A 25,630-nucleotide genomic window follows, 5' to 3' on the forward strand; every position below is an offset into this window, starting at 1 on the left:
GGCCGGTTCTGTTCCATCATGGTCTCACTATAAGGTTGTGTGGACCCAGTTGCTACTCACTAGGCTGGGAAACACATTTCAACTGCTTAGAATTTAAATTGACCACGAAACGGTGTGTAGGGAGGGAGGCTCTTTTATCAACATTTCCTATTAAATTGACCCTTTTTTATTTAACTAGGAAAGTCAGTTAAGAACAAATTCTTATTTTCAATGGTGGCCTAGGAACAGCGGGTTAACTGCCTGTTCAGGGGCAGAATGACAGTACCTTGTCAGCTTGGGGGTTTGAACTTGCAACCTTCAGGTTACTAGTCCAATGCTCTAACCACTAGGCTACCCTGCCGCCCCTTGGAGCTGTGCTGGGGAAAACAGCTCACTCCTAAAGTACAGTGTTTGTAGAGTAGAACACAGCTAAGCATACAGTGTATTGGAATATCATCTCATATTCAATTGTCAATAGAAAAATACTGACTTCAATTCAATGTTTTCATGTGTTATTGGTCATTTTTGTTTTTCATCATGGTTTTTGTCATTATTTAGCTTTTTAATGTCTCTCCCTATCTATCTGTCATTAGGCAAACTGAAGGACTTGGGCAATATGTTCCTGCGGCCATTTGGTCTGTCCACATCAAACTTCCAGGTAAACCAGGATTCGGGCACTGGATCCTACTCTGTCAACTTTGTTCAGAATCCTAACAACAACAACAGATCACAGCATGAGGAGCCTGTCTGAGAGCCGTCGTCACACCTGGCTTGGCCACCCATCCTCAGAGCTAAGAGACGGACAGTCAGGACCCTCCACTGGTGTGTCAGAGTGGGATCCATTTGGAAATGTAAAAGACAAGTCTTTCATGGTTAAATAAGATTGTGTGTGAGAGATGGTGGGCAATCTGAAAGGGCCATTAAATGATCCGTGACTGGTACTTTGCTGCGTTGTCTTTTTTTAAATTGTATTTTTATGGAGCGATTTCATTTGCCACTTCTTTGACATTAGGATGTTGAGGAATGAAAGTGTCATCGGCCTGTAAAACACTCAGGTTACACAATTGATGTACGACAAATTTCACAACTTCTCAAGAATATATGCAGTATCACATTTTGCCAAATGGGTTGTACAGCCTCTGTGTGTACAGGGCCATAGTGTAGTTGTTAAATTGTATTGAAAGATGAATTACTTTGTAGGCCTTTATTTGACTTAACTATTCAGAGGATGGCGAAGTACAATATAGAATAAAATACTCACACACCAAGTACAAAGGCAAACAGCAAATTGACTGATTTTTTTAGATACGGATACATTACTAACAGGATGTCCCACAACCACCAGTCAGTCGTGAGTTTAGTCAAGTAAACTCTTTGATTGTATTGAAACGCATATATATGTACACGAGAAAGAAGAGATGAGCCACATCTGATTCAGTCTCTTCAGCTGCTGACTGACTGACTGAACGTTTCCCTTTTGGAATCCCCAATATGGCCTCCGGGGTCAAGTCAACTGGCCCTATGTGTCTTGATGTGAGGGGGGAAGGGGGGGGGGAAGAGATGAATACTGTATGTAGGTTGGTTTGACCCTAGAGAAAGAGAGTGAGGAGGGACAGCTGGCAAGGAAAAAGACTTGTAAATCTTAAATTGGCTCATTTTAATGTCATAACCTCTTTGAGCTGGATAAAGGGGAGAGAACCAAGGGAAGGGTGAAAGACAGTGTGACACTGAGCGGAGGAGTGTGACAGAGGCCCATCTTTGTTTTCCTGTATTTGACTGTCAACTGTAGACGACACACCTCAAGTACTGCAAGACTCCAGCTCCCCAGGAACATTCTAGACATTTGGAGGTGTTCAGCAGGGCTTAATTCGATCCGTGAAGAGCTGCGCTACGAGCGTGATCGAAATGTAAAAGCAATGTTCCAGCGTTTAACTAAATGTTAAATCGCGTTATAAAATGCTGGACTTCAGCTATACGGATTGAATCGAGCCCTGAGGCTGCTTGTAGCTCACTGTGGAATAACAGGAGCCAATTTATGGTTGTGGCAGAAACAGACACCAAGATCATTTTTCCCGCACAACAAAAACCCATTTTTCTGAGACTGCACTGCAATAGCATAGCACATGCAATCTTTATTGCACTACATTTTTGATTTTATTTTACATAGTATTGTTTTTATTTCTTTTTATTTTTTACATTTACATTTGAGTCATTTAGCAGACGCTTTTATCCAGAGCGACCTACAGAAGCAATTTGTCGGGTTAAGTGCCTTGCTCAAGGGCACATCGATAAGATGTTTCACCTAGTCGCCTCGAGGTTCGAACAAGCGACCTGTTACTGGCCCAAAGCTCTGTCTTTGCATTTCAGATACGGATACACTGATCAACCTACTATAAAACCCTGCAAAGTCCTGTCACAACGTCTGTAATGGATACCAATAACAGTCGGAGAACCCACGTGTGCTTGTCTACTGCAGAAGTCTCCACTCAAACGAAGATCACATTCTTGAGGAAATGGACGCCCTGCTCAAAACAAATCAGATGGATAGGCCTGGAGGAATAGGTCTGCTTTCCATTATAAATATATAAATGTTCCTTCTTTCCGATACTTAAATAAAAAATAATTGTGTCCATGACATGTCTCCATCAATTCTGGACACGTCCTTCCGTTCGACAGTCTTGCAACCAATGGCGGTGTTTAGGAGTCAAGGCCCGTCAGCAGCCCTTCAGCGTTGCAGCGCTGGAAGAGAAGAGAGAGATGGACACATCAGGGACCTTGTCATCCAAATCAGAGGACGTTCTTGCTGTATCTGGCCGTAAGAAAGCACATTCAATGGCCATTAAAAAAATAGATTTTTTTATTATCCAAGCACAGACAGTATTGAAAAAGGCGATCCTATGGTACCTGGCAGGACGGCCATTCATCCAAATACTAAAATGTTCATTGAATATGGACTGTAGGTCATTAGTCAGCCAACAACACAAGGTTTTTGAGGGGACTCCAGTGAACTCAGGAATTAACCTTGTACTCCTTGAGTAAACGGTACATTGTTCACGCTACAATGGCTTTTACTTGCAGACTCGAGAACACTCCTAAGGCGTTTTGGGAGGGCTCATGTATGTATCTCTACCGGAGTTGTCCTGTACGCATGTCTCAGCCTAGCAAGTATCTGACAGTGGCAAACCAAGATAGACATCACAAATGAGTCATCGTGTTCAGTCATAAACGGTTCAGCAGTCTGCTGGTCTGCCATGCATTTAACTCAACGGAATATTCAAATGTCCTTGAGATTCAAGCCAGATAGCCTAGACGGCTGCCGAGTGGATGTTTTATTTAAGTAAGGTTGTGTATGCCGCTCCTTTAACATACATATATAGGTCGTCTTTTAATTTTGTATTTCAAACCAAAAACGTTACTTCACAGTACCATTTCATTTACAAAAACATTGCCTTCAACCAACTGACTGACAGCACTTTAGCAATGGTTCTTTTTCCATTATAGCATATGAAGTCAATGATCTGCCATGCAGGACCTCTATACCAGACGGTGTCAGTCATGCTGTTGTCTCGGCTGCCGCACGGTAAGTGGTACCGATGCACCAAGTCTGGAACCATCAGGACCCTGAACATCATCTACCTCCAAGTCATAAGACTGGTTGTGTACATATTTACCTCCATTAACTCGTAGCCCTGCACATCCACTCAGTACTGGTACGCCGTGTATATAGCCAAGTTACCATTACATTGTGTATATTATTATTACGTCTCTCTCTGCATTGTTGGGAAGAGCCCATAAGTAAGCCTTTCACTGTTGTTCCACACCTGTTTACGAAGCATGTGACGTATAAAAGTTGATTTGTTCTGTATGACCTAGCTATTAAATTATTGCCTAGTCAGATAATGATTACTGTAAGGCCTATCAGCCAGTTGGAACAGTAGTAATGGTCTGACCAGGTGATAGATAGGTCCTATATCTGTTTGCAGGTAAGAAACTCTGTTCAATAAAAGGAATGATTTGGCGCAACATTTTTCTACCATATTCCCCCTTTTCCTCCCATTATCATTCATATAACAGCCCCAGGTGACAGACAGGGAACTTGTCTGGCTAACAGCCCCAGGTGACAGACAGGGAACTTGTCTGGCTAACAGCCCCAGGTGACAGACAGGGAACTTGTCTGGCTAACAGCCCCAGGTGACAGACAGGGAACTTGTCTGGCTAACAGCCCCAGGTGACAGACAGGGAACTTGTCTGGCTAACAGCCCCAGGTGACAGACAGGGGCCGTGTCTGGCTAACAGCCCCAGGTGACAGACAGGGAACTTGTCTGGCTAACAGCCCCAGGTGACAGACAGGGAACTTGTCTGGCTAACAGCCCCAGGTGACAGACAGGGAACTTGTCTGGCTAACAGCCCCAGGTGACAGACAGGGGCCGTGTCTGGCTAACAGCCCCAGGTGACAGACAGGGAACTTGTCTGGCTAACAGCCCCAGGTGACAGACAGGGAACTTGTCTGGCTAACAGCCCCAGGTGACAGACAGGGGCCGTGTCTGGCTAACAGCCCCAGGTGACAGACAGGGGCCGTGTCTGGCTAACAGCCCCAGGTGACAGACAGGGACCGTGTCTGGCTAACAGCCCCAGGTGACAGACAGGGACCGTGTCTGGCTAACAGCCCCAGGTGACAGACAGGGGCCGTGTCTGGCTAACAGCCCCAGGTGACAGACAGGGAACTTGTCTGGCTAACAGCCCCAGGTGACAGACAGGGGCCATGTCTGGCTAACAGCCCCAGGTGACAGACAGGGGCCGTGTCTGGCTAACAGCCCCAGGTGACAGACAGGGACCGTGTCTGGCTAACAGCCCCAGGTGACAGACAGGGAACTTGTCTGGCTAACAGCCCCAGGTGACAGACAGGGGCCATGTCTGGCTAACAGCCCCAGGTGACAGACAGGGGCCGTGTCTGGCTAACAGCCCCAGGTGACAGACAGGGGCTGGCTAACAGCCCCAGGTGACAGACAGGGACCGTGTCTGGCTAACAGCCCCAGGTGACAGACAGGGAACTTGTCTGGCTAACAGCCCCAGGTGTCAGACAGGGGCTGGCTAACAGCCCCAGGTGACAGACAGGGGCCTTGTCTGGCTAACAGCCCCAGGTGACAGACAGGGGCTGGCTAACAGCCCCAGGTGACAGACAGGGGCTGGCTAACAGCCCCAGGTGACAGACAGGGGCTGGCTAACAGCCCCAGGTGACAGACAGGGGCTGGCTAACAGCCCCAGGTGACAGACAGGGGCTGGCTAACAGCCCCAGGTGACAGACAGGGGCTGGCTAACAGCCCCAGGTGACAGACAGGGGCTGGCTAACAGCCCCAGGTGACAGACAGGGGCTGGCTAACAGCCCCAGGTGACAGACAGGGGCTGGCTAACAGCCCCAGGTGACAGACAGGGGCTGGCTAACAGCCCCAGGTGACAGACAGGGGCTGGCTAACAGCCCCAGGTGACAGACAGGGGCTGGCTAACAGCCCCAGGTGACAGACAGGGGCTGGCTAACAGCCCCAGGTGACAGACAGGGGCTGGCTAACAGCTATTGTCTGGCAAATGTGTTTTCATACAGGTCTGCTATTTCATAAAAGCCCCACAAAATGTTGTAGTAAAATCGCAGCTAATGTAAAGACCACAAGCTCCATTTTAAAAGGCGTGGTCATTGTCAACTTAAAAGGCCCCGCATTTGGTGCAAAAGAGACAATAGAAGTATCTCGAATTCCAAATGACCATCAATGTCTTTATAACAGCTTGTTTCAAGGTGAAACTGAAGGGTAATAAACGTCATTGGATTTGTAGGTGTTAAATGGAAGTAGGAGCACTAAAATGACGACAACTTAGGGCAGATTCTTTAAAGTTTACATTTTATTTATATACTTTTTTTTAAAAACAGCAGAAAACATTTACACAAGTGTTCATCAAATGTTACTTTTCAACGTGTTTTTTTTTTGTCTCCTATACAGCATTCTCTGATCTGCAAACAGATGATAGAGGTCAGAAAGAAACCAACTGTCAGAACCATACACGTCTCTGCTTGTAACCATGGTCAGGTCAGTGTGTGCTACCAAGCAAGAGGCCTCTGATCTCTACCTGTTCGGGCCAAAAGGGCAAAAGTGAGACAATGTCAGTCTGTACTGTATGTACGTTTCATATTTAGTCAGAGTGGCTAGTAACACATTTAGGAAATGTAGTTCATCGTTTTTGTGATGAAGTGGTCAAATCTGAAGTGAACCCATAATTACAGAACAGATCATCTTCCCCCCCCCCCCTTCAGCCAGGATAGGTCATCTCCCCACCCTACAGCCTGCAGGACAGGAGGTTTTTCCATCCCCCCCCCAGCCAGCAGGAGAGGTCACCTTTCCTCATCCTGCCCCCCCCAGTCACACTAAAGAAAACCCTTTAACATGAATCATCAGGAAAGTTCTAAATTATTTGATACAGATTGTACTGTACATAATATATAAAACCAAGATTCACAGTCGTACGAGATTAGCCAAGCAGTGAAGGAAGTGATAGAAGATAGGGTTCAGACGCACCAAATAAAATCAACACACATTTCCCACTTCAAATTAGGGTGAAGTAGGTCTAACAACGGAAACTGAGAAATCACTGGAAAACTTCATAAATCAACAAGATATGGCAAACCCATAGTAAAAGTTTAACACAATTGGCAACATAATATAGTCACTCCATGTAACGTGCTGCCATATCACATCGGTCTATGTGAGGAGTAACTAAAATGGCTTCCCACGGCCAATGCTAGTCGACTCAATATCATTGGAATGGGAAGCTTTCGCCGCATCAACTAAATGTTTGTTGAAAATGTCCCGATGCAGACAATTCATTAAAATCAGTGATTTTAAAATAACTGGGCATCATTTTATGTATGAAAAAACCAAGGCGCAAGCTAGGAAGATTAGAGAAGTAGGGATAGAACAGTCTTGGATAACTCAGGAGAGCATTAGGTAGACAGGACACAGTCAGATAGAAGAACAGAGACTGGGGGAGTGTGGAGGCCAAGAAGAGAGTCAAGGGAACTAGAGTATGTAGTAGCACTGTAGAAATATGGGTGGGGGTGGGGGGGGGTACTGTCTCTATTTTGAGAGGGGATAAGGAGCGTCACACCATCCTCCTCTCCTCACCACCCCGGCTCACCTGTCTGGTTTAAAGGTTCCTCACCACCCCGGCTCACCTGTCTGGTTTAAAGGTTCCTCACCACCCCGGCTCACCTGTCTGGTTTAAAGGTTCCTCACCACCCCGGCTCACCTGTCTGGTTTAAAGGTTCCTCACCACCCCGGCTCACCTGTCTGGTTTAAAGGTTCCTCACCACCCCGGCTCACCTGTCTGGTTTAAAGGTTCCTCACCACCCCGGCTCACCTGTCTGGTTTAAAGGTTCCTCACCACCCCGGCTCACCTGTCTGGTTTAAAGGCTCCTCACCACCCCGGCTCACCTGTCTGGTTTAAAGGCGCCTCACTACCAAGGCTCACCTGTCTGGTTTAAAGGCTCCTCACCACCCCGGCTCACCTGTCTGGTTTAAAGGTTCCTCACCACCCCGGCTCACCTGTCTGGTTTAAAGGTTCCTCACCACCCCGGCTCACCTGTCTGGTTTAAAGGTTCCTCACCACCCCGGCTCACCTGTCTGGTTTAAAGGTTCCTCACCACCCCGGCTCACCTGTCTGGTTTAAAGGCGCCTCACTACCAAGGCTCACCTGTCTGGCTTAAAGGTTCCTCACTACCAAGGCTCACCTGTCTGGCTTAAAGGTTCCTCACTACCAAGGCTCACCTGTCTGGTTTAAAGGTTCCTCACTACCAAGGCTCACCTGTCTGGTTTAAAGGTTCCTCACCACCCCGGCTCACCTGTCTGGTTTAAAGGTTCCTCACCACCCCGGCTCACCTGTCTGGTTTAAAGGTTCCTCACTACCAAGGCTCACCTGTCTGGTTTAAAGGTTCCTCACTACCAAGGCTCACCTGTCTGGTTTAAAGGTTCCTCACCACCCCGGCTCACCCGTCTGGTTTAAAGGTTCCTCACCACCCCGGCTCACCTGTCTGGTTTAAAGGTTCCTCACTACCAAGGCTCACCTGTCTGGTTTAAAGGTTCCTCACTACCAAGGCTCACCTGTCTGGCTTAAAGGCGCCTCACTACCACGGCTCAACTGTCTGGAAAGTCCTGGCAGGCAGCTCCCACAGCCAGGCAGCTCCCACAGCCAGGCAGCTCCCACAGCCAGGCAGCTCCCACAGCCAGGCAGCTCCCACAGCCAGGCAGCTCCCACAGCCAGGCAGCTCCCACAGCCAGGCAGCTCCCACAGCCAGGCAGCTCCCACAGCCAGGCAGCTCCCACAGCCAGGCAGCTCCCACAGCCAGGCAGCTATGACTATGTCCGAGGTACAGCAGATACATGAGCCCCTATATGCCTGCTCTCTCTTCAAATCCACAAGTGTCCACTTCCTGGTCACATCACAGCTACAGCATGTCTTCCACCCGTACAGATACATAATATCTACTCCTGCTCAGATCCCGTATCTTTCCATTCACAGTATCTGACACTGAACCGTTTGTTGCATAGACTGAAAGAAATACCCTTTTGTCTCGAAGATTTTGACAATTGGCAACGGAACTCGATCGATCAACCTATGAGCCCGCGGTGTTAAAACATGACGTAAGTTTCTTTGCACAAAGAGTGACATTTAAAGGCTTCAATTTAAGAAGTAAAATGAGAATATTCCAAATCACTGACCAGTGAATAAAAATGTTCCTAAAATATACAATTACCAGATTTCCACCAGGTTGGAAAAGGTGATCCTTGATATAGGATAAAGTAAAAATACACTGCCATCCTTATTTACCCAGCAAGGTTCATAACCCCATTTTTACCATCCAGTCCCTTTTCAAGCGTACAAAAAAAAAAAAAAGATTACTGGTTGTGTTCTGGCCTGAAATATTTAGTTTCTTTCTCCCTGGAAGGTGAGGGGGCCCTGTAGGTGACGAGCAGGGGAGAGATGCAGGGGGGGGACGAAAGTGGGTGCCATTTTTGCCTACCTTTCCTTTTCCCCCAAAGCACACCACCTCACGTCTCGAATTGTGTAAGCAAGGCGCGAACCTCAGGAGTGAGCTGCTTGGCAGCCTTGGCTGCCTCTGTGATGGCTTTACGGTACAAGCCCTTTCTCTTCTTGTCAAAGCGTGACTGGAAGCTTTCTAGAAAAGGGGCGACCTGTGCAAGAGCCAGGAAGGAGGTGGTGGGTGATCCGAACCAGGCGACACGGGCCTCCTGCCTGACTAAGAGCCCATTATCTTTACGACTGATCTGGATGCCTAAGACGCGGGCTGGCCACCAGGGAAAACCATATATTTTGGCCCAAACAATGTCCCCTACGCAAATGGTCCTGCCCTCCAGAGAGACACACTTAGACACATTTTTAGAAAACACTTTCTGAGATTTACAGGGCTTTTTCTCTTCCGTAGGGGCAGGCGACAGGTCAGCGACCGCAGAGGACGTGCCGGGGACGGGGGGCGAGGGGCGACCGGGAGGGGGAAAGTTAAAGCTCTCCGTAGAGCTACACTCTGAGTCCGAGGACTTTAAGTCGTCTGCACTATCAACGCTGCACATAGAGGTATTAGAGGAGTCCGGCTGGCCGGGGTTAAGGTTCATGAAAACGACAAGGTTGCCAGCCTTGCTGCCACGCGTCTCCCGCCTCTCCTCCTGCCCCCTCTGCTCCTCCGGCTCCGCCTTGGGGTCACCGTGCTCCGTGGCTGTGGGGGGCTCCACTTGGGGCTGAGGACAAACCTCAGGTTCTGGCCCGTTATCTGGGCCCTGGCTTTCAGCAGCAGCGGCCTGGCCTGTGGAGCAGGAGGAGGAGGAGGAGGAGGAGGAGCATGTGGCGGTGCAGTGGGGCGCGTCTGGCTTTGGAGGGGACAAACAGCCACTTCCCGGCACTTTCTCCAGGCAAGGCGGCTTACATGTAGAAGAGTCGTTCTCTTCATTACGGTACCTTTGGGGCTTGATGCGCATCCTGGGTGGCAGAGGGGTGGCGCTGCTTGGTCCCACCCCGCTGATCTGCTGCAGCCGCCGGGTGAAGTGGACCTTCTGGTGTGCGTGGGCCTCCTGCAGGGCGGCTGCCCTCGTCATCGTCTTGGCGTTGCCACTGCTGTCAGTGACTACCGTAGTCTCTCTCTGCCTCTTCTGTGCCTTGGCCAGTTTCAGCACCTCGCGGGCCTTGGAGTGATCAACATTTTTGCTCTGCAGCACTTTCTTGGCATTGAGCTGGACTCTGGAGCCGCTGTTCACCGGTGATGATGTTGTGGTGGAGGTCGCCCTCAGAACCCTGTTCCCTCCAGCTCCGCCCTTCACCTGGCCCAGAGAGGAGGAAGAAGAGGAGACCTGCCGTTTGGCCACCTCAGCAGCACGGCTCTTCTCCTCTGAGCGGGGGTCATTGCGCGGCCGCTTGCTGACAGCGCTGTCGTTGCGTCTCCGCTTGGCATCCTCGCTCCTAGAGTCCGACACGGGGCCTCTGCGTGGCTCCCTCTTGTCCACTGTCGTGACAGCGCCCTTGCACTTGTCACAGAGCACCTGACGGGGCCGCAACTTGATGGCGTTCATGATGGAGGTGGGCTCCTCGCGGTACAGCCTGCGCTTGGGCCGCCTGATCTTGCGGGGAGGCGGCTGAGGTATCGACTGGTTGTAGGTGTCCCTGATGAACAAAGGGGGAGGGTAAGGGGCGCCTTCCTGAAACAGTGGGGGAGGTTTTGAAGTCCATGGGTTAGGCTGGGGGTCAGGGTTCGGTTCGGGCACTGTGGCGACTTGGCCATCGGTGTTTTCCTGGACTGGCGTTTCCACATTCTCGGTCTCTGGCTGGTGTTGTTCCGTCTTTAGCTGCATAGATTCGGGTTTCTCCTTGTATTCTCTCTCCGGGAACAGAGTGATTGGAATTCCATAGGGTCCAAACCTGAGAATAGAAAGTTGAGAGGATTTAGAAACTGTGGATAACTCAACAACAACAACATAACTCATATCATTCATTGGCTTTGTTTGTTTCTTGTATTTCTGACATTTCATTTCAGGCCCACATAGGTACATTTAGTACATACATCTAAAGCCATTAAATCCTGAACATGCGAGGAGTAAAGTTTCAGACGTAAACAGAGTGCTGTGAAGAACAGCGGCACACTAAATTAGTGTTGCATGAGATCAAAGGAGTTCCCACAGACAAACACAAAACCACCGTAGGTAACTGCAGTGCACAAGGCCCTGAAAACACAGCAGGAAACCAAGCTTTGTTTACAATATTAATGCTAAACTTCCCTCCAACTTTATTCATTAAAATAGAAAGTGAGTCAGAAACAATGAAGTCTTAAAATCACTTAAATTTAACTCTGTGTAATCTACGTAATCCCCGAAAGTAGTTATTTATCATGAGAAGACCATAAACAATAGCTAGTAATGTTGCACACTCCAAGAAAGGCTAAAATCTCACCTTTCTGGTCAAAATAGTTTTACATGGCTGAGGTGTAGTCAGTTGAGGACACAGTGCAAATATGATAAAAATCTGAAATATTTTATACGGCGCATTTCCTCGTCAACAAAACTGGATGAATAAGGCTTGAAATAACTTATATGCTTTCTAAATATAGTATAATCAAATTATAAAACCACTAACTTGAAGAATTTACCTTCCTTATAACTGCAAAATACATATTTGTATGTTTAGCGTTAGAGAAAATGTGTTTATTCTTGAAAGGTCCCTCTTGATCAAACATCTGTCCCCATCCCTGTGAACATCTCACAGAGCACTAGCTTGGCTTCCTGAACTCGTTTGGAACCTACCTTTCATCTCATATATTATCAATCTATGACAAACAGAAAGTGTTTTTTTTTGGTTTAAAACCTATTCATTATTTTGGATTAATGGCTATAAATGGATCTCTGAATGTGCTATAGTGATGAAAGCACAAAGGATTGTAGGCGGGATGGGTCATATCCTACCTCTAGTGGGTCTGTACTGAACTACCCTTCCTCCCCTTTGGAGAATCAATCAAATGTATTTATAAAGCCCTTTTTACATCAGCCGATGTCACAAAGTGCTATACAGAAACCCAGCCTAAAACCTCAAACAGCAAGCAATGTAGATGCACGTAGAAAGGCAGGAATCTAGGTAGAAACCTAGAGAGGAACCAGGCTCTGAGGGGTGGCCAGTCCTCTTCTGGCTGTGCCGGGTGGAGACCAAAACAATGGATCTATACTCTTCCTTAAAGAGATTGAATGGGATCTTACGCATTTACAAATTCATAACATATTGTACAAAGTGAAATTTGTAACATACAAGGATTTTTATTAGATTTGTGCAAGATGTAACATACATACGAAATGGATGACGTTGTACAAAATTGAGTACAATTTTTCGGGGCCGTTTTGGTTTGTGAGCTACTTTAAAAACTACTGGCTGAAATGACAAAAAGCTCTGCTGCATCCCGTTAATAGGAGATACACTCGAAACAAATAGTCCAATACCAACCCATTTCCTTATGTCATGTCTAGAGGTCGACCGATTATGATTTTTTTAAACGCCGATACAGATTATCGGAGGACCAATAAAGTCGATACAGACTAATCGGCCGATTATTATTTTTATTTTTTGTAATAATGACAATTACAACAATACTGAATGAACACTTATTTTAACTTAATATAATACATCAATAAAATCTATTTAGCCTCAAGTAAATAATGAAACATTTGAAGCATTTTTAAATAATGCAAAAACAAAGTGTTGGAGAAGAAAGTAAAAGTGCAATATGTGCCATGTAAGAAAGCTAATGTTTAAGTTCCTTGCTCAGAACATGAGAACATATGAAAGCTGGTGGTTCCTCTTAACATGAGTCTTCAATATTCCCAGGTAAGAAGTTTTAGGTTGTAGTTATTATAGGAATTATAGGACTATTTCCCTCTATACCATTTATATTTCATTAACCTTTGACTATTGGATGTTCTTATAGGCACTTTAGTATTGCCAGCTTCCGTCCCTCTCCTCGCTCCTCCCTGGGCTCGAACCAGCAACAATGACAACAGCCACCATTGAAGCAGCATTTCCCATGCAGAGCAAGGGGAACAACTACTAGAAGGCTCAGAGCGAGTGACGTTTGAAATGCTATTAGCGCGTGCTCACTAGCTAGCCATGTCACTTCGGTTACACCAGCCTCATCTCGGGAGTTGATAGGCTTGAAGTCATAAACAGCGCAATGCTTGACACACAACAAAGAGCTGCTGGCAAAACGCACGACAGTGCTGTTTGAATGAATGTTTACGCGCCTGCTTCTGCCTACCACCGCTCAGTCAGATTATATGAAACGCAGGACACGCTAGATAATATCTAGTAATATCATCAACCATGTGTACTTAACTAGTGATTATGATTGATTGTTTTTTATAAGATAAGTTTAATGCTAGCTAGCAACTTACCTAGGCTTCCTGCATTTGCGTAACAGGCAGGCAGTCTCCTTGTGGAGTGCAACGAGAGAGAGAGGCAGGTCGTTATTGCGTTGGACTAGTTAACTGTAAGGTTGCAAGATTGGATCCCCCGAGCTGACAAGGTGAAAATCTGTCATTCTGCCCCTGAACGAGGCAGTTAACCCACCGTTCCTCGGCCGTCATTGAAAATAAGAATGTGTTCTTAACTGACTTGCCAAAGTTAAATAAAGGTATAATTTCTAATTTTTTTATACAAAAATTAAAGAAAATTGGCAGATCGGCGCCCAAAAATACCGATTTCCGATTGTTATGAAAACTTGAAATCGGCCCTAATTAATCGGTTGACCTCTAATCATATCTACATGAGCATCTTGTAAATTAACGCAACGCGACGGCAAAACATGATTGCTTTTCAATGCACTTGCCATTCATGGGTGAGGGCAACTTCAGTAACGGATCCAATTGCAGTCACAGGAACCACTAATTATAATGATATAATTTAGGCCAAGGAGAATGTAATTTCTCTAATTTGAAGAAAGATTGAGCACGGTTTACATAGGCGAGGAGACGGTAGGAAACAATACCAGCCAAGATTCAGGTTGAGGATGGAGGATCAGGGCAGAACATATTTTTTCCCAGCAGAGCAGAGATGATGGCCCATGGTGTTTTAGCTAACACCAGATGACTAGGAATAAAACCTCACAGCACTGGGTCAAGGTGTAGACCAGTCTGCACAGGATAGATAGAGAATATTCTCTAATAGAATATAGGGGGAAAGGGATTCCTCATAAGTCACCTTGACGTGGTCTGGACTGCACTGAGCCATCATGGAAACTGAAAATGTAACTGGACAATGTGGTAGGCTACGGCCTTTTTCAGAGCATAACATTAAACGTGGAGGGTTGGGACGCTTGTACTTAATTACTGCACTGAAGGCTACATACAAACATTCAATCTCTCTAAACCAGAAGGATGTGTCAAGTTGAAACTAATTGCTTCCCTGGCAGTTACATAAAGCAAGTACATCCATCCTTGCATTAATCTGGCCATGAGCCCATCCGTTCCTACTTAAAAACATCCTTGAAACCGCTGAAAGATGCAGATTCCTCGGTGACAGCCGACACGAAGTGTAAAATTGCACAAGGATTAGGAAGACTGATCACAACTAATGAAACAGCCATGAACAGGAGAACATGCCGTTCCTGGCCACTGCCTTTGCCTTCCATCACAGCAGCCTCCTGATCAACCAACACCTTTCATTGTCACGCAGCCATCTTCTCTTTCCTTATCAAGGGATGCTAGACAAAAACATGGCGTGGTCAAGAAACAGATTCTACCCCGAGATCTGAAATAGGCTTATTGGATAGTATGGCCAGGGACCTCACAATATTATCACGATACATAGGGGCCGATACGATATGTATTGTGATTCTCACCATTCTATGTGTATTGTGATTCTCACCATCCTATATGTGTTGTGATTCTCACCATTCTATATGTGATTCTCACCATTCTCACCATTCTATATGTGATTCTCACCATTCTCATCATTCTATATGTGTTGCGATCTTACATTTACATTTAAGTCATTTAGCAGACGCTCTTATCCAGAGCATCTTGAGTTTCAAACATATTGCTCACTATATATTTGCTGCTGAGAAAATGAGTTTTGACCAGTAATTGAAATAAAAGTACTGAAAATATGTTGGCTCAGTATTTAAAAAGATGGAGAACAAGCTATAGGATGAAATATACTGGGGTTTTGGCGCAGGTACAGCCGACTAGCACTAGTTAGGGAAAGGGAGGTACCTAGTCAGTTGTACAACTGAATGCATCTTCCACAATTAACCCAACCCCTCTGAATCAGAGAGGTGCGGGGGGCTGCCCTAATCGACATTCACGTCTTCGGCGCCTGGGGAACAGTGTGTTTATCTGCCTTGCTCAGGGGCAGAACGACAGATTTTTACCTTATCAGCTCAGGGATTCGATCCAGCGACCTTTCAGTTACTGGCCCAACGTTCTAACCACTAGGCTACCTGCTGGTTACTAGTCCAACGCTCTAACCACTAGGCTACCTGCTGGTTACTAGTCCAACGCTCTGACCACTAGGCTACCTGCTGGATACTGGCCCAACGTTCTAAACACATGGCTACCTGCTGGTTACTGGCGCAACACTCTAACCACTAGGCTACCTGCTGGTTACTGGCCCAACGTTCTAACCACTAGGCTACCTGCTGGTTACTGGCCCAACACTCTAACCACTAGGCTACCTGCTGGTTACTAGTCCAACGCTCTAACCACTAGGCTACCTGCTGGTTATTGGCCCAACGCTCTAACCACTAAGCTACCTGCTGGTTACTGGCCCAACGTTCTAAACACATGGCTACCTGCTGGTTACTGGCCCAACACTCTAACCACTAGGCTACCTGCTGGTTACTGGTCCAACACTCTAACCACTAGGCTACCTGCTGGTTACCGGCCCAACGTTCTAAACACTAGGCTACCTGCTGGTTACTGACCCAACACTCTAACCACTAGGCTACCTGCTGGTTACCGGCCCAACACTCTAACCACTAGGCTACCTGCTGGTTACTGGCCCAACGTTCTAAACACATGGCTACCTGCTGGTTACTGGCGCAACACTCTAACCACTAGGCTACCTGCTGGCTACTGGCCCAACGTTCTAACCACTAGGCTACCTGCTGGTTACTGGCCCAACACTCTAACCACTAGGCTACCTGCTGGTTACTAGTCCAACGCTCTAACCACTAGGCTACCTGCTGGTTATTGGCCCAACGCTCTAACCACTAAGCTACCTGCTGGTTACTGGCCCAACGTTCTAAACACATGGCTACCTGCTGGTTACTGGCCCAACACTCTAACCACTAGGCTACCTGCTGGTTACTGGTCCAACACTCTAACCACTAGGCTACCTGCTGGTTACCGGCCCAACGTTCTAAACACTAGGCTACCTGCTGGTTACTGACCCAACACTCTAACCACTAGGCTACCTGCTGGTTACCGGCCCAACACTCTAACCACTAGGCTACCTGCTGGTTACTGGTCCAACACTCTAACCACTAGGCTACCTGCTGGTTACTGGCCCAACGTTCTAACCACTAGGCTACCTGCTGGCTACTGGCCCAACGTTCTAACCACTAGGCTACCTGCTGGTTACTAGTCCAACGCTCTAAACACTAGGCTACCTGCATGCTACAGAGCAACAAAAACAAGCAAATATTTAAATCCATACTTGGAGTTATAGGATCAATATAATATCATCCCCAAAATAATATTGCGATATGTAACTATCGATTCGGTCAGTTGTCCAACTGAATGAAAGAGGGGATACCTAGTCAGTTGTCCAACTGAATGAAAGGGGGGATACCTGGTCAGTTGTACAACTGAATGAAAGGGGGGGGATACCTGGTCAGTTGTACAACTGAATGAAAGGGGGGATACCTGGTCAGTTGTACAACTGAATGAAAGGAAAGGGGGATACCTGGTCAGTTGTACAACTGAATGAAAGGGGGATACCTGGTCAGTTGTACAACTGAATGAAAGGGGGATACCTGGTCAGTTGTACAACTGAATGAAAGGGGGATACCTGGTCAGTTGTACAACTGAATGAAAGGGGGATACCTGGATACCTGGTCAGTTGTCCAACTGAATGAAAGGGGGATACCTGGTCAGTTGTACAACTGAATGAAAGGAGGGGGATACCTGGTCAGTTGTACAACTGAATGAAAGGGGGGATACCTGGTCAGTTGTACAACTGAATGAAAGGGGGATACCTGGTCAGTTGTACAACTGAATGAAAGGGGGGGGATACCTGGTCAGTTGTACAACTGAATGAAAGGGGGATACCTGGTCAGTTGTACAACTGAATGAAAGGGGGATACCTGGTCAGTTGTACAACTGAATGAAAACTGAATGGGGATACCTGGTCAGTTGTACAACTGAATGAAAGGGGGGATACCTGGTCAGTTGTACAACTGAATGAAAGGGGTCCAACTGATACCTGGTCAGTTGTACAACTGAATGAAAGGGGGATACCTGGTCAGTTGTACAACTGAATGAAAGGGGGTACCTAGTCAGTTGTACAACTGAATGAAAGGGGGATACCTGGTCAGTTGTCCAACTGAATGAAAGGGGGGATACCTGGTCAGTTGTACAACTGAATGAAAGGGGGGTACCTGGTCAGTTGTACAACTGAATGAAAGGGGGGTACCTGGTCAGTTGTACAACTGAATGAAAGATGGGGAAAACCTGGTCAGTTGTACAACTGAATGAAAGGGGATACCTAGTCAGTTGTACAACTGAATGAAAGGGGGATACCTGGTCAGTTGTCCAACTGAATGAAAGGGGGGGGATACCTGGTCAGTTGTACAACTGAATGAAAGGGGGATACCTGGTCAGTTGTACAACTGAATGAAAGGGGGATACCTGGTCAGTTGTACAACTGAATGAAAGGGGTACCTGGTCAGTTGTACAACTGAATGAAAGGAGGGGGTACCTGGTCAGTTGTACAACTGAATGAAAGGGGGGGGTACCTGGTCAGTTGTACAACTGAATGAAAGGGGGGTACCTGGTCAGTTGTACAACTGAATGAAAGGGGGTACCTGGTCAGTTGTACAACTGAATGAAAGGGGGATACCTGGTCAGTTGTACAACTGAATGAAAGGGGGGGTACCTGGTCAGTTGTACAACTGAATGAAAGGGGGGGGATACCTGGTCAGTTGTACAACTGAATGAAAGGGGGGGGATACCTGGTCAGTTGTACAACTGAATGAAAGGGGGGGGATACCTGGTCAGTTGTACAACTGAATGACTTCAACTGAAACGTGTCTTCCGTGCATTCTCACTTCTCAGATATGAGTCCTTCGAACAGCCCTTGCATCGTCGTGTGATCTTTTTTCCCTAGCCTCGCTCTCGTTAGATATTATGCACATTCTGACTTTGTAGCAAACGTCATCGTCATTGAGATAGTTCTCATAGTAGCAGTAAACAGCACCAAGTGATATGAGCGATGGAGGGGTGTGAAAGGAAGTGGAGTCACAGCCTAACTCTATCCAATCGTAGCAGTAGAATCAAGTTACAACCCGCCCAATTCTTGGCAGATAGCGGAACTAGCCAATTGAGTTGTTTCACCCTAGCAGCAGAGCTGTTTAGAGATGAATCATGACATCTGAAAAAATAAAAAATAAATCATGATCACGGAAAATTACCAAAATAATACTAGTTTCATAAATATCTGTTATCCCAAATCATTAAGTTACATTGGACCCATTTTGGATTGAATAGGTGTTATTTAATATAGTCAAACTAAAAGCAGTGCCTATATGATGTCCTTCCATACAGGCCTGACATGGAGTGATGCTTCTATGTAAACGTTGTTGACCAGTAGGCTAGTCGAAGGCCCACATGAAAGGAATACAGAATGTCATCTGTAGAACCTTAGACACTGGTCATCTGTAGAACCTTAGACACTGGTCATCTGTAGAACCTTAGACACTGGTCATCTTTAGAACCTTAGACACTGGTCATCTGTAGAACCTTAGACACTGGTCATCTGTAGAACCTTAGACACTGGTCATCTGTAGAACCTTAGACACTGGTCATCTGTAGAACCTTAGACACTGGTCATCTGTAGAACCTTAGACACTGGTCATCTGTAGAACCTTAGACACTGGTCATCCCAAACAAGCTCAAATACTCCTGTTGAATATGCATTCACCTGTATTGAGAGTAAGCCGTTGCCATCTTAATTTACCCAGTTTATCAAAAGATTTACCATTCAAATAAAATTAGCACCATTGTGTTGTAATGTAATTCGATTGTTTTATCAAAATCACATTTTTTGTTAGATTTTTTAAATGAATGTATGATGAATGGCTGTCTCTGAGAAATGTCGTAATCAACATTTTTTAATTTAATGATATTGAATATCAGTCTAAGATATTGTCAATTGGCCTTCTTGACCCTCGAAAATCGGTATCGGCCCTAAAAATAATCTATATAATAATAATAATATATGCCATTTAGCAGACGCTTTTATCCAAAGCGACTTACGGTCATGTGTGCATACATTCTACGTATGGGTGGTCCCGGGGATCGAACCCACTACCCTGGCGTTACAAGCGCCATGCTCTACCAACTGAGCTACAGAAGGACCACTATATAGGTTGTTCTCTAATGACCTATGTTATGGAACACACTCTGGCCAATCACAGGCACAAGGCCTGCACTCAGGGGACTTTTGGAAAACAAGAGCCATAAACCTATCCCATAGACTAGAGAGGAAAATGCGAAACAAGAGGTTTAACTCTATCCAAAATAAGACCAATGAGTTTCTATGTTGCCTCCTTCCTCTCTTTAGGACAACGACTCCTATTGTTAAGGCGGAGACATAATCATCTTGTCATTATATACAGATCTCTGCTTAGACTCAATAATAAGGATTTTTTTTAAAGTATTTTGTTTGTAGAGGGTGCTGATTATCTAGTGTTGTAAGATTGGAAAAGGAAACCCTAAGGTTTTAGTGGCCTCCATCTTGTCATTGCAATGAACTGACCATTGTCTTTGAGATGACCACTGCTCAGGATCTTATCATAGCAATTTAAACTAATGTGGCTTCCCAAGTTATAGCATATATTATTCCATGTATTGATAGACTATATTAATAGCCTTGGTCTACACGGTATAACACCAGAAATTAACATATCCTGATATTATACCCTGAAATGATATGAAGATATCCTGATATTATACCCTGAAATGATATGAAGATATCCTGATATTATACCCTGAAATGATATGAAGATATCCTGAAACAGCTTGTGAAGGGAAACACCACAAAGTGTTGATTTCCTCTGATAGTTTAGTAAAGTTTGTGTGTGCAGATGGCACCTTTTCTTAACCAAATAAGGATAATTTACATAGGCCCCAGGCAAAAATAAGAAAGTTTAACGATGACCCTAAATATAGATCTGCAGCTGATAAGTGAGAGAGAGAGAAGTGTGGAGGGGGGTGTTGATGAGGCGGGTGATAAATTACAAAGAGGAAAATAAGACAGACACTGGGGGGGGGGGGGGGGTAAAGTAGCATCGTTCTACTCTACCGACTGCACCATTCTCCAATGCAGCTTTTCGACTGTAACCCCAGTGTTACACTAGTGTATACATCCTTATGATATACTAGGGGCATTGTTTCCATAGCTGGGGCTGACAGTGAGGACTGGTGAAAAGCAGAATCAACAAACTCTGAATAATACAAAAAGAAGTGTTGCTTTGTGCGAAGGTGTTAAAGGTTCACAGTTAGCCATTGTTATGTAAAATGACAGCTGAAAAGTACCAGTGGACCTGGCTTTGGCCCCAAGTGAGAGCAGGTCTGCCGGGGACCATAGTCCATTGAGGCACGGGTTCCGGCTCACGTAAATGGAAACAGAAAAGTCTCTGGGCCTTTTGGGTAAAACATGTGGGTAAATCCTGTATGGAAATTCACCATAAGACTGACCTTAACCTACAGACGGTTCATGTGATCCTCCTCTCCAGTTGACCTCTGATCTAACTGGACTTTTGTAAATAAAACCAAAGATGAGTTTTGTAAACTGAAAAGACTAAAAACCCGAAAGCACAGCCCAGATAATTGAGGATAAGAGCAGTTACTCTCTGTATTTTTGTGACTTGGTTGTCAAGCTACAGAGGTCACATGGTAGCTTGACCCCCTCGCCCTGTGGCAAGAGTAGAAAACTGTGTCTGTTAAGGTTAGGAAGATGGGACAGTGGGTTTGCAAAGCCCGAGTTAGGAATGTACACACACCACATATTTCAGGAGTGTACATTGTACGCGCCATGGATGTCAGTCGTAAACAAAACAAAGTGATATGATTCCAGGTGTAGACCTAAACTTAACAACAGAAAGTGACAGAAAGCCACATAGCTAGAAAAACATCATGAAGAGACATTTCTGAGAAGGATCATAATATACCTTTTAGATAGGTCCATCAGAACCCCGGAGAAGATTTTCTTGCCTAACTGAAAGGACACCACCAGTGCGTCGTCGATTATGTGATCCAGAGATACTCGAACCTCAGACCCAGGTATCAGGTTGTGCACAGACTCAGGCTGTAGCTCTTCAGTTTCAGCACCAGACACAGGGGGAGAGGGTTTCGATACTGGATCGCTTTCATCGAAATTCGTTTCGAACCTCTGTGGTGAGCACGAGTCTCCAAGTTCTGCCGAGGAGGGTACCTGGTCCACTGGCATTAGAGGAACCTCGGGTCTCGGAATGTTCTGGGTTGTTATGCTCGAAAAGTCACACATGTAACCAGCCTCCACGGGTGTCCCGAGGACTGGTTCCCTCTCTAGAATTGGTAGAAAGTCGACGTGGTCTATGGACTGGGGACGTTCAAGCGAAGCAGCTTCTGAGGGGTCGTCATTCTTGTACTCGGAGACAGAAGGAAATTCATCTGCGGGTTCGGGATCCAGTTCAGCCTCGTGAGACGATTTAATTAAAGCTCTATAGTCACACTCGATATTAGTAGATTGGGTTAATTCTGGGTTCTTATCGTAATCTATAATGGGTTCTGCTGGTTCTGCTAACGACAGCCCAGCCTCCGTAGCCACAGGTTGCGCAGGGAACGAATGCAAAAAGACCACCGATGGCTGTGAATCGGAGATGGGGCTATTCTGAAGGCAGGCGTAGGGCTCGTGCTTACTGACCTCGTTTGCAGGTTCAACATTCGGCGAAAAAAACTGTTTCAAACGTTCCGCTCGAGACATGGTGTATTTGGAACCAAAGCCCTCGAGAGCATGGTTCTCCGTTTTTTCTACACCGACCCCAAGACAGCCTGCATCGATCTGTTCATCCTCTGCACTAGCAGCGAGGGCTTTTCCCGCTGCTTCTAGGTCTGGCCTGCTCACTAGCTCCATTTGGACCTGGTTGCATTCCTGAACTGCATCCCCATCCTTGAGTTGGTGAACATGGTCCATTACTGGTGCGTACTCCTGCGTCGCATCGAAGTCGATTTTGGCCTCCGGCACCGGTTCCGGTTCGAAATCACCACTGTTCCCCGCTGTTGTTGTTGATGCCGCAGCAGCTCCTGGCTCCGCAGCCACGGCCGCCATTTTCTTTCCGCTTTGCTTGTACGGTCAGGTCCTCTCCCTGTGATAGCGATAGAGCCCGCCCACTTGAAACCAAAGACCACTTGGGATTGGCCAGCAAACTACAAAGTTGTAGTTGACTGGTCAATGTCCACGTCATTCAACAGAAACCCCTGGAAACACTTTTGTAATTGGCTCCCTTTGTCTGGTTTTGTAAACATTTGCCACAAGGGGCGATATTGTATTGTATTTTAGGCACCAGCGATGTTCAAGCAGCAATGTTACAACATTTACAGTAGGCCCCATTGACATTAGGACCTTTGATTTTGGTTCAATACTGCCCCAGTATCTGCGTTAGAGATGTCTAACGCCCAGGAAGCTCCGATTCAAACTCCCAATAGACAGCTTTGCAAGCGTTTTAATGTCAAATAAGGAGTTTCATTGAGCAACTAACTTCATTTACTCCGGTATGTACTTCTAAAACGGTTTATTGGGCTCCTGAGTGGCACAGCGGTCTAAGTCACTGCATCTCAGTGCTAGAGGCGTCACTACAGACCCTGGTTCGATTCCAGGCTGTATCACAACCAGCCGTGATTGGGAGTCCCATAGGGAGGCGCACAATTGGCCCAGCGTCGTTAGGGTTTTTGCCGGAGTAGGCCGCCATTGTAAACAATAATTGGTACTGACTTGCCTAGTTAAATGAAGGTTACATAAATAAAACATGTAGCTGTTGTAGCCTTCCTGTATTGGCAGTAATGAGTGATCCATTGGTGGTGCCGAATAGGCACATTTTCTGTTGCTTGTAAATTCCTATTTTATTTTGGAAGTTCATACTGTAATGGCCCTGGGTCGTTACAATACATTACAGGCTCTGGATAAGAGCGTCTGCTAAATGACTTAAATGTAATGTAATGTAATAGATGCTCAGCGAAACTCTATATTTGATGAGTAAAAAAAAACTTATTTTGACATTATGACGCTCGGAGAGATGTCTAATGGGAGTTTGAATCGTAACTTCCTGGGTGTTAAATGGCATCTCTACAGTTCTATCCCTCCCTTCAAAAAAAGAAATTCAGAGCAACACTCCATGCATTGCGTTTAACATAAGTCACTGAAAATTCACCAGGAAGGGACTCCTAGTAAAAAACTGAGAGCAAACCACAATATACAGTCAAATGTCTGCAATGACTTTGAGCAGTCTCCAATTACTGTTCAAACTACAACAAATGACACAATCAATGGCTCAAGTCCTCGATGGAGCCTCAGATTCAGGATTACTGGCTCAAGTCCTCGGTGGAGCCTCAGCTTCAGGATTACTGGCTCAAGTCCTCGGTGGAGCCTCAGCTTCAGGATTACTGGCTCAAGTCCTCCGTGGAGCCTCAGCTTCAGGATTACTGGCTCAAGTCCTCGGTGGAGCCTCAGTTTCAGGATTACTGGCTCAAGTCCTCGGTGGAGCCTCAGCTTCAGGATTACTGGCTCAAGTCCTCGGTGGAACCTCAGCTTCAGGATTACTGGCTCAAATCCTCGGTGGAGCCTCAGCTTCAGGATTACTGGCTCAAGTCCACGGTGGAGCCTCAGTTTCAGGATTACTGGGTGGTGCAAAGGTTTTCAAGGTCCCAGGCCATAATTGCACATTTTATTTTATTCTCTTATTTTCTCACATTGTTTGTATGTCTCTATAGAATCCCCATTTACCAGAAGGTCTAACTGTATGCTACAGTTTCTCCGTTTCTGAAAACAGGAACCCCCCAAAAAACGAGGGGTCATATCAGCGCTACCATTTATGTCATCTACATAAAAAGTGTTTGAATGGAGCAATTGTAGAAATACAATGCAAATTACTGTATATCCCTCTTCTGTGGTATTCAATGGATACAGGATTTTAGTATTTTTTTTAATAGCAGCTCTGGCTGTTGATCAAACTGATAGTGTTTGGTCAACAGTGTTCCCTCGGAAAAGCACTGTGAAAGCATCTCAGCAGGAAATACCATTGGGGTGGATGGGAGATAAATTATTTGACTAGGCAGCTGTACTACATTTTGAGTTGAGGAAATGTGGACATATTCAAATAGTTTATTAGTACTTTGCAAAGAAATCAGACAGATACAATCACGCCACAGATACTACATGCTATAAGGTTTAAGAGCACAAATGTGCCATACTCCTGGCTGAAAGACCTTGCAGATTGCATACTATGGACTATGAGAATATAGGCCATATTTTATGGACAAAGACATTAGTTGGTTGTGTCAGTTGTGTGAATGACAGATTATCAATAAGAGAGAGCACCTACTTACAAAGATTCATTCTGATTTGTATGACATTTCTCATTTTATTTAACTAGGCAAGTCAGTTAAGAACACATTCAGACTACCCCGGCCAAACCCTCCCCTAACGACACTGGGCCAATCGTGCACCCACCCCATGGGACTCCTAATACACAGCCGGTTGTGATACAGCCCAGGATTGAAACAGGGTGTGTAGTGACACCTCTAGCACTGAGATGCAGTACCTTAGACCGCTGCGCCTCTCGGAAGTCATTGGTAAGTTGTACTTTGAATTAGTATGGTGCACTATAAAAGTTGATGTTTCACTGTGTTTTACGTTCTTCAAACTGATTCAACCTTGAGAGGGGAATAAAATGATTTGGCTCAGCGCTGAAGGACACTGTTGAGCATACAATCATGAAAGAGGTTTATGTTTCTCATGGCATAGTACAACAACGACTCAAGTGATGAAATCAAGGGTGACACAGTCAATGAGTAACTGATACCCGAATAGACATAGGGATGACTTCGTCTCACTGTTGTAAGCATTTCAAATGAGCATTTAAAAAATATATATTAGAGCATAAATCCAGGAATGATCCAAAAACAAGGGCAAAAAGCAACAATCGTGTAGCATTTTGAAAAGGAAGATACACCAGTAGAGATATGATGAGCAATGGGTTTTACCCCTGTCACTTAAGGGTCAAATGGCCTGGAGTATGTGTTGCTTCCTCAAAAACGCCTTTAGAATTCTGAAACACACTGTGTGTGTGTGTGTGTGTGTGTGTGTGTGT

At 45.8% G+C, this 25,630-nt stretch overlaps 2 protein-coding genes across 5 annotated transcripts in view; one reads left to right on the top strand and one right to left on the bottom strand.

Moving 5' to 3' along the window:
- LOC124014464 (tetratricopeptide repeat protein 1-like) overlaps positions 1-920 on the top strand; it is a 22,013-nt gene extending 21,093 nt beyond the window's left edge. Inside the window, 1 exon segment of the mRNA XM_046329510.1 lies at positions 573-920. Within this exon segment, the coding sequence (XP_046185466.1) occupies positions 573-730 (158 nt within the window). The 3' untranslated portion in view covers positions 731-920.
- On the bottom strand, positions 233-22,626 carry LOC124014457 (PWWP domain-containing protein 2A-like). 4 transcript variants are annotated; one of them, XM_046329498.1, is made up of 3 exons: positions 21,455-22,626; positions 9,044-10,947; positions 233-2,718 (listed from the first exon to the last, which is right to left on the bottom strand). In XM_046329498.1, exons 1-2 carry the CDS (start codon positions 22,591-22,593, stop codon positions 9,072-9,074), a joined length of 3,015 nt encoding a protein of 1,004 aa, XP_046185454.1. In that variant the 5' UTR covers positions 22,594-22,626; the 3' UTR covers positions 233-2,718; positions 9,044-9,071. The 4 variants fall into 4 exon arrangements, 2 of the variants coding, with proteins under 2 accessions (XP_046185454.1, XP_046185434.1); XR_006835025.1 differs by lacking the exon at positions 233-2,718 and adding an exon at positions 7,074-7,679 and having other exon boundaries at positions 7,976-10,947; XR_006835026.1 differs by lacking the exon at positions 233-2,718 and adding an exon at positions 7,074-7,161 and having other exon boundaries at positions 7,199-10,947.
- Between the last annotated feature and the right edge of the window lie 3,004 nt (positions 22,627-25,630).

The sequence above is a fragment of the Oncorhynchus gorbuscha genome, linkage group LG02 (assembly GCF_021184085.1).
Source record: "Oncorhynchus gorbuscha isolate QuinsamMale2020 ecotype Even-year linkage group LG02, OgorEven_v1.0, whole genome shotgun sequence".
NCBI lineage: Eukaryota > Metazoa > Chordata > Actinopteri > Salmoniformes > Salmonidae > Oncorhynchus > Oncorhynchus gorbuscha.

Excerpts from the sequence above, each read along its gene's own strand:
- LOC124014457 (XM_046329498.1), bottom strand. The coding sequence starts at position 22,593 with ATGGCGGCCGTGGCTGCGGAGCCAGGAGCTGCTGCGGCATCAACAACA. Across the intron at positions 10,948-21,454 it reads CTGATGGACCTATCTAAAAG|GTTTGGACCCTATGGAATTC; the intron begins GTATATTATGAT and ends TTCTATTCTCAG.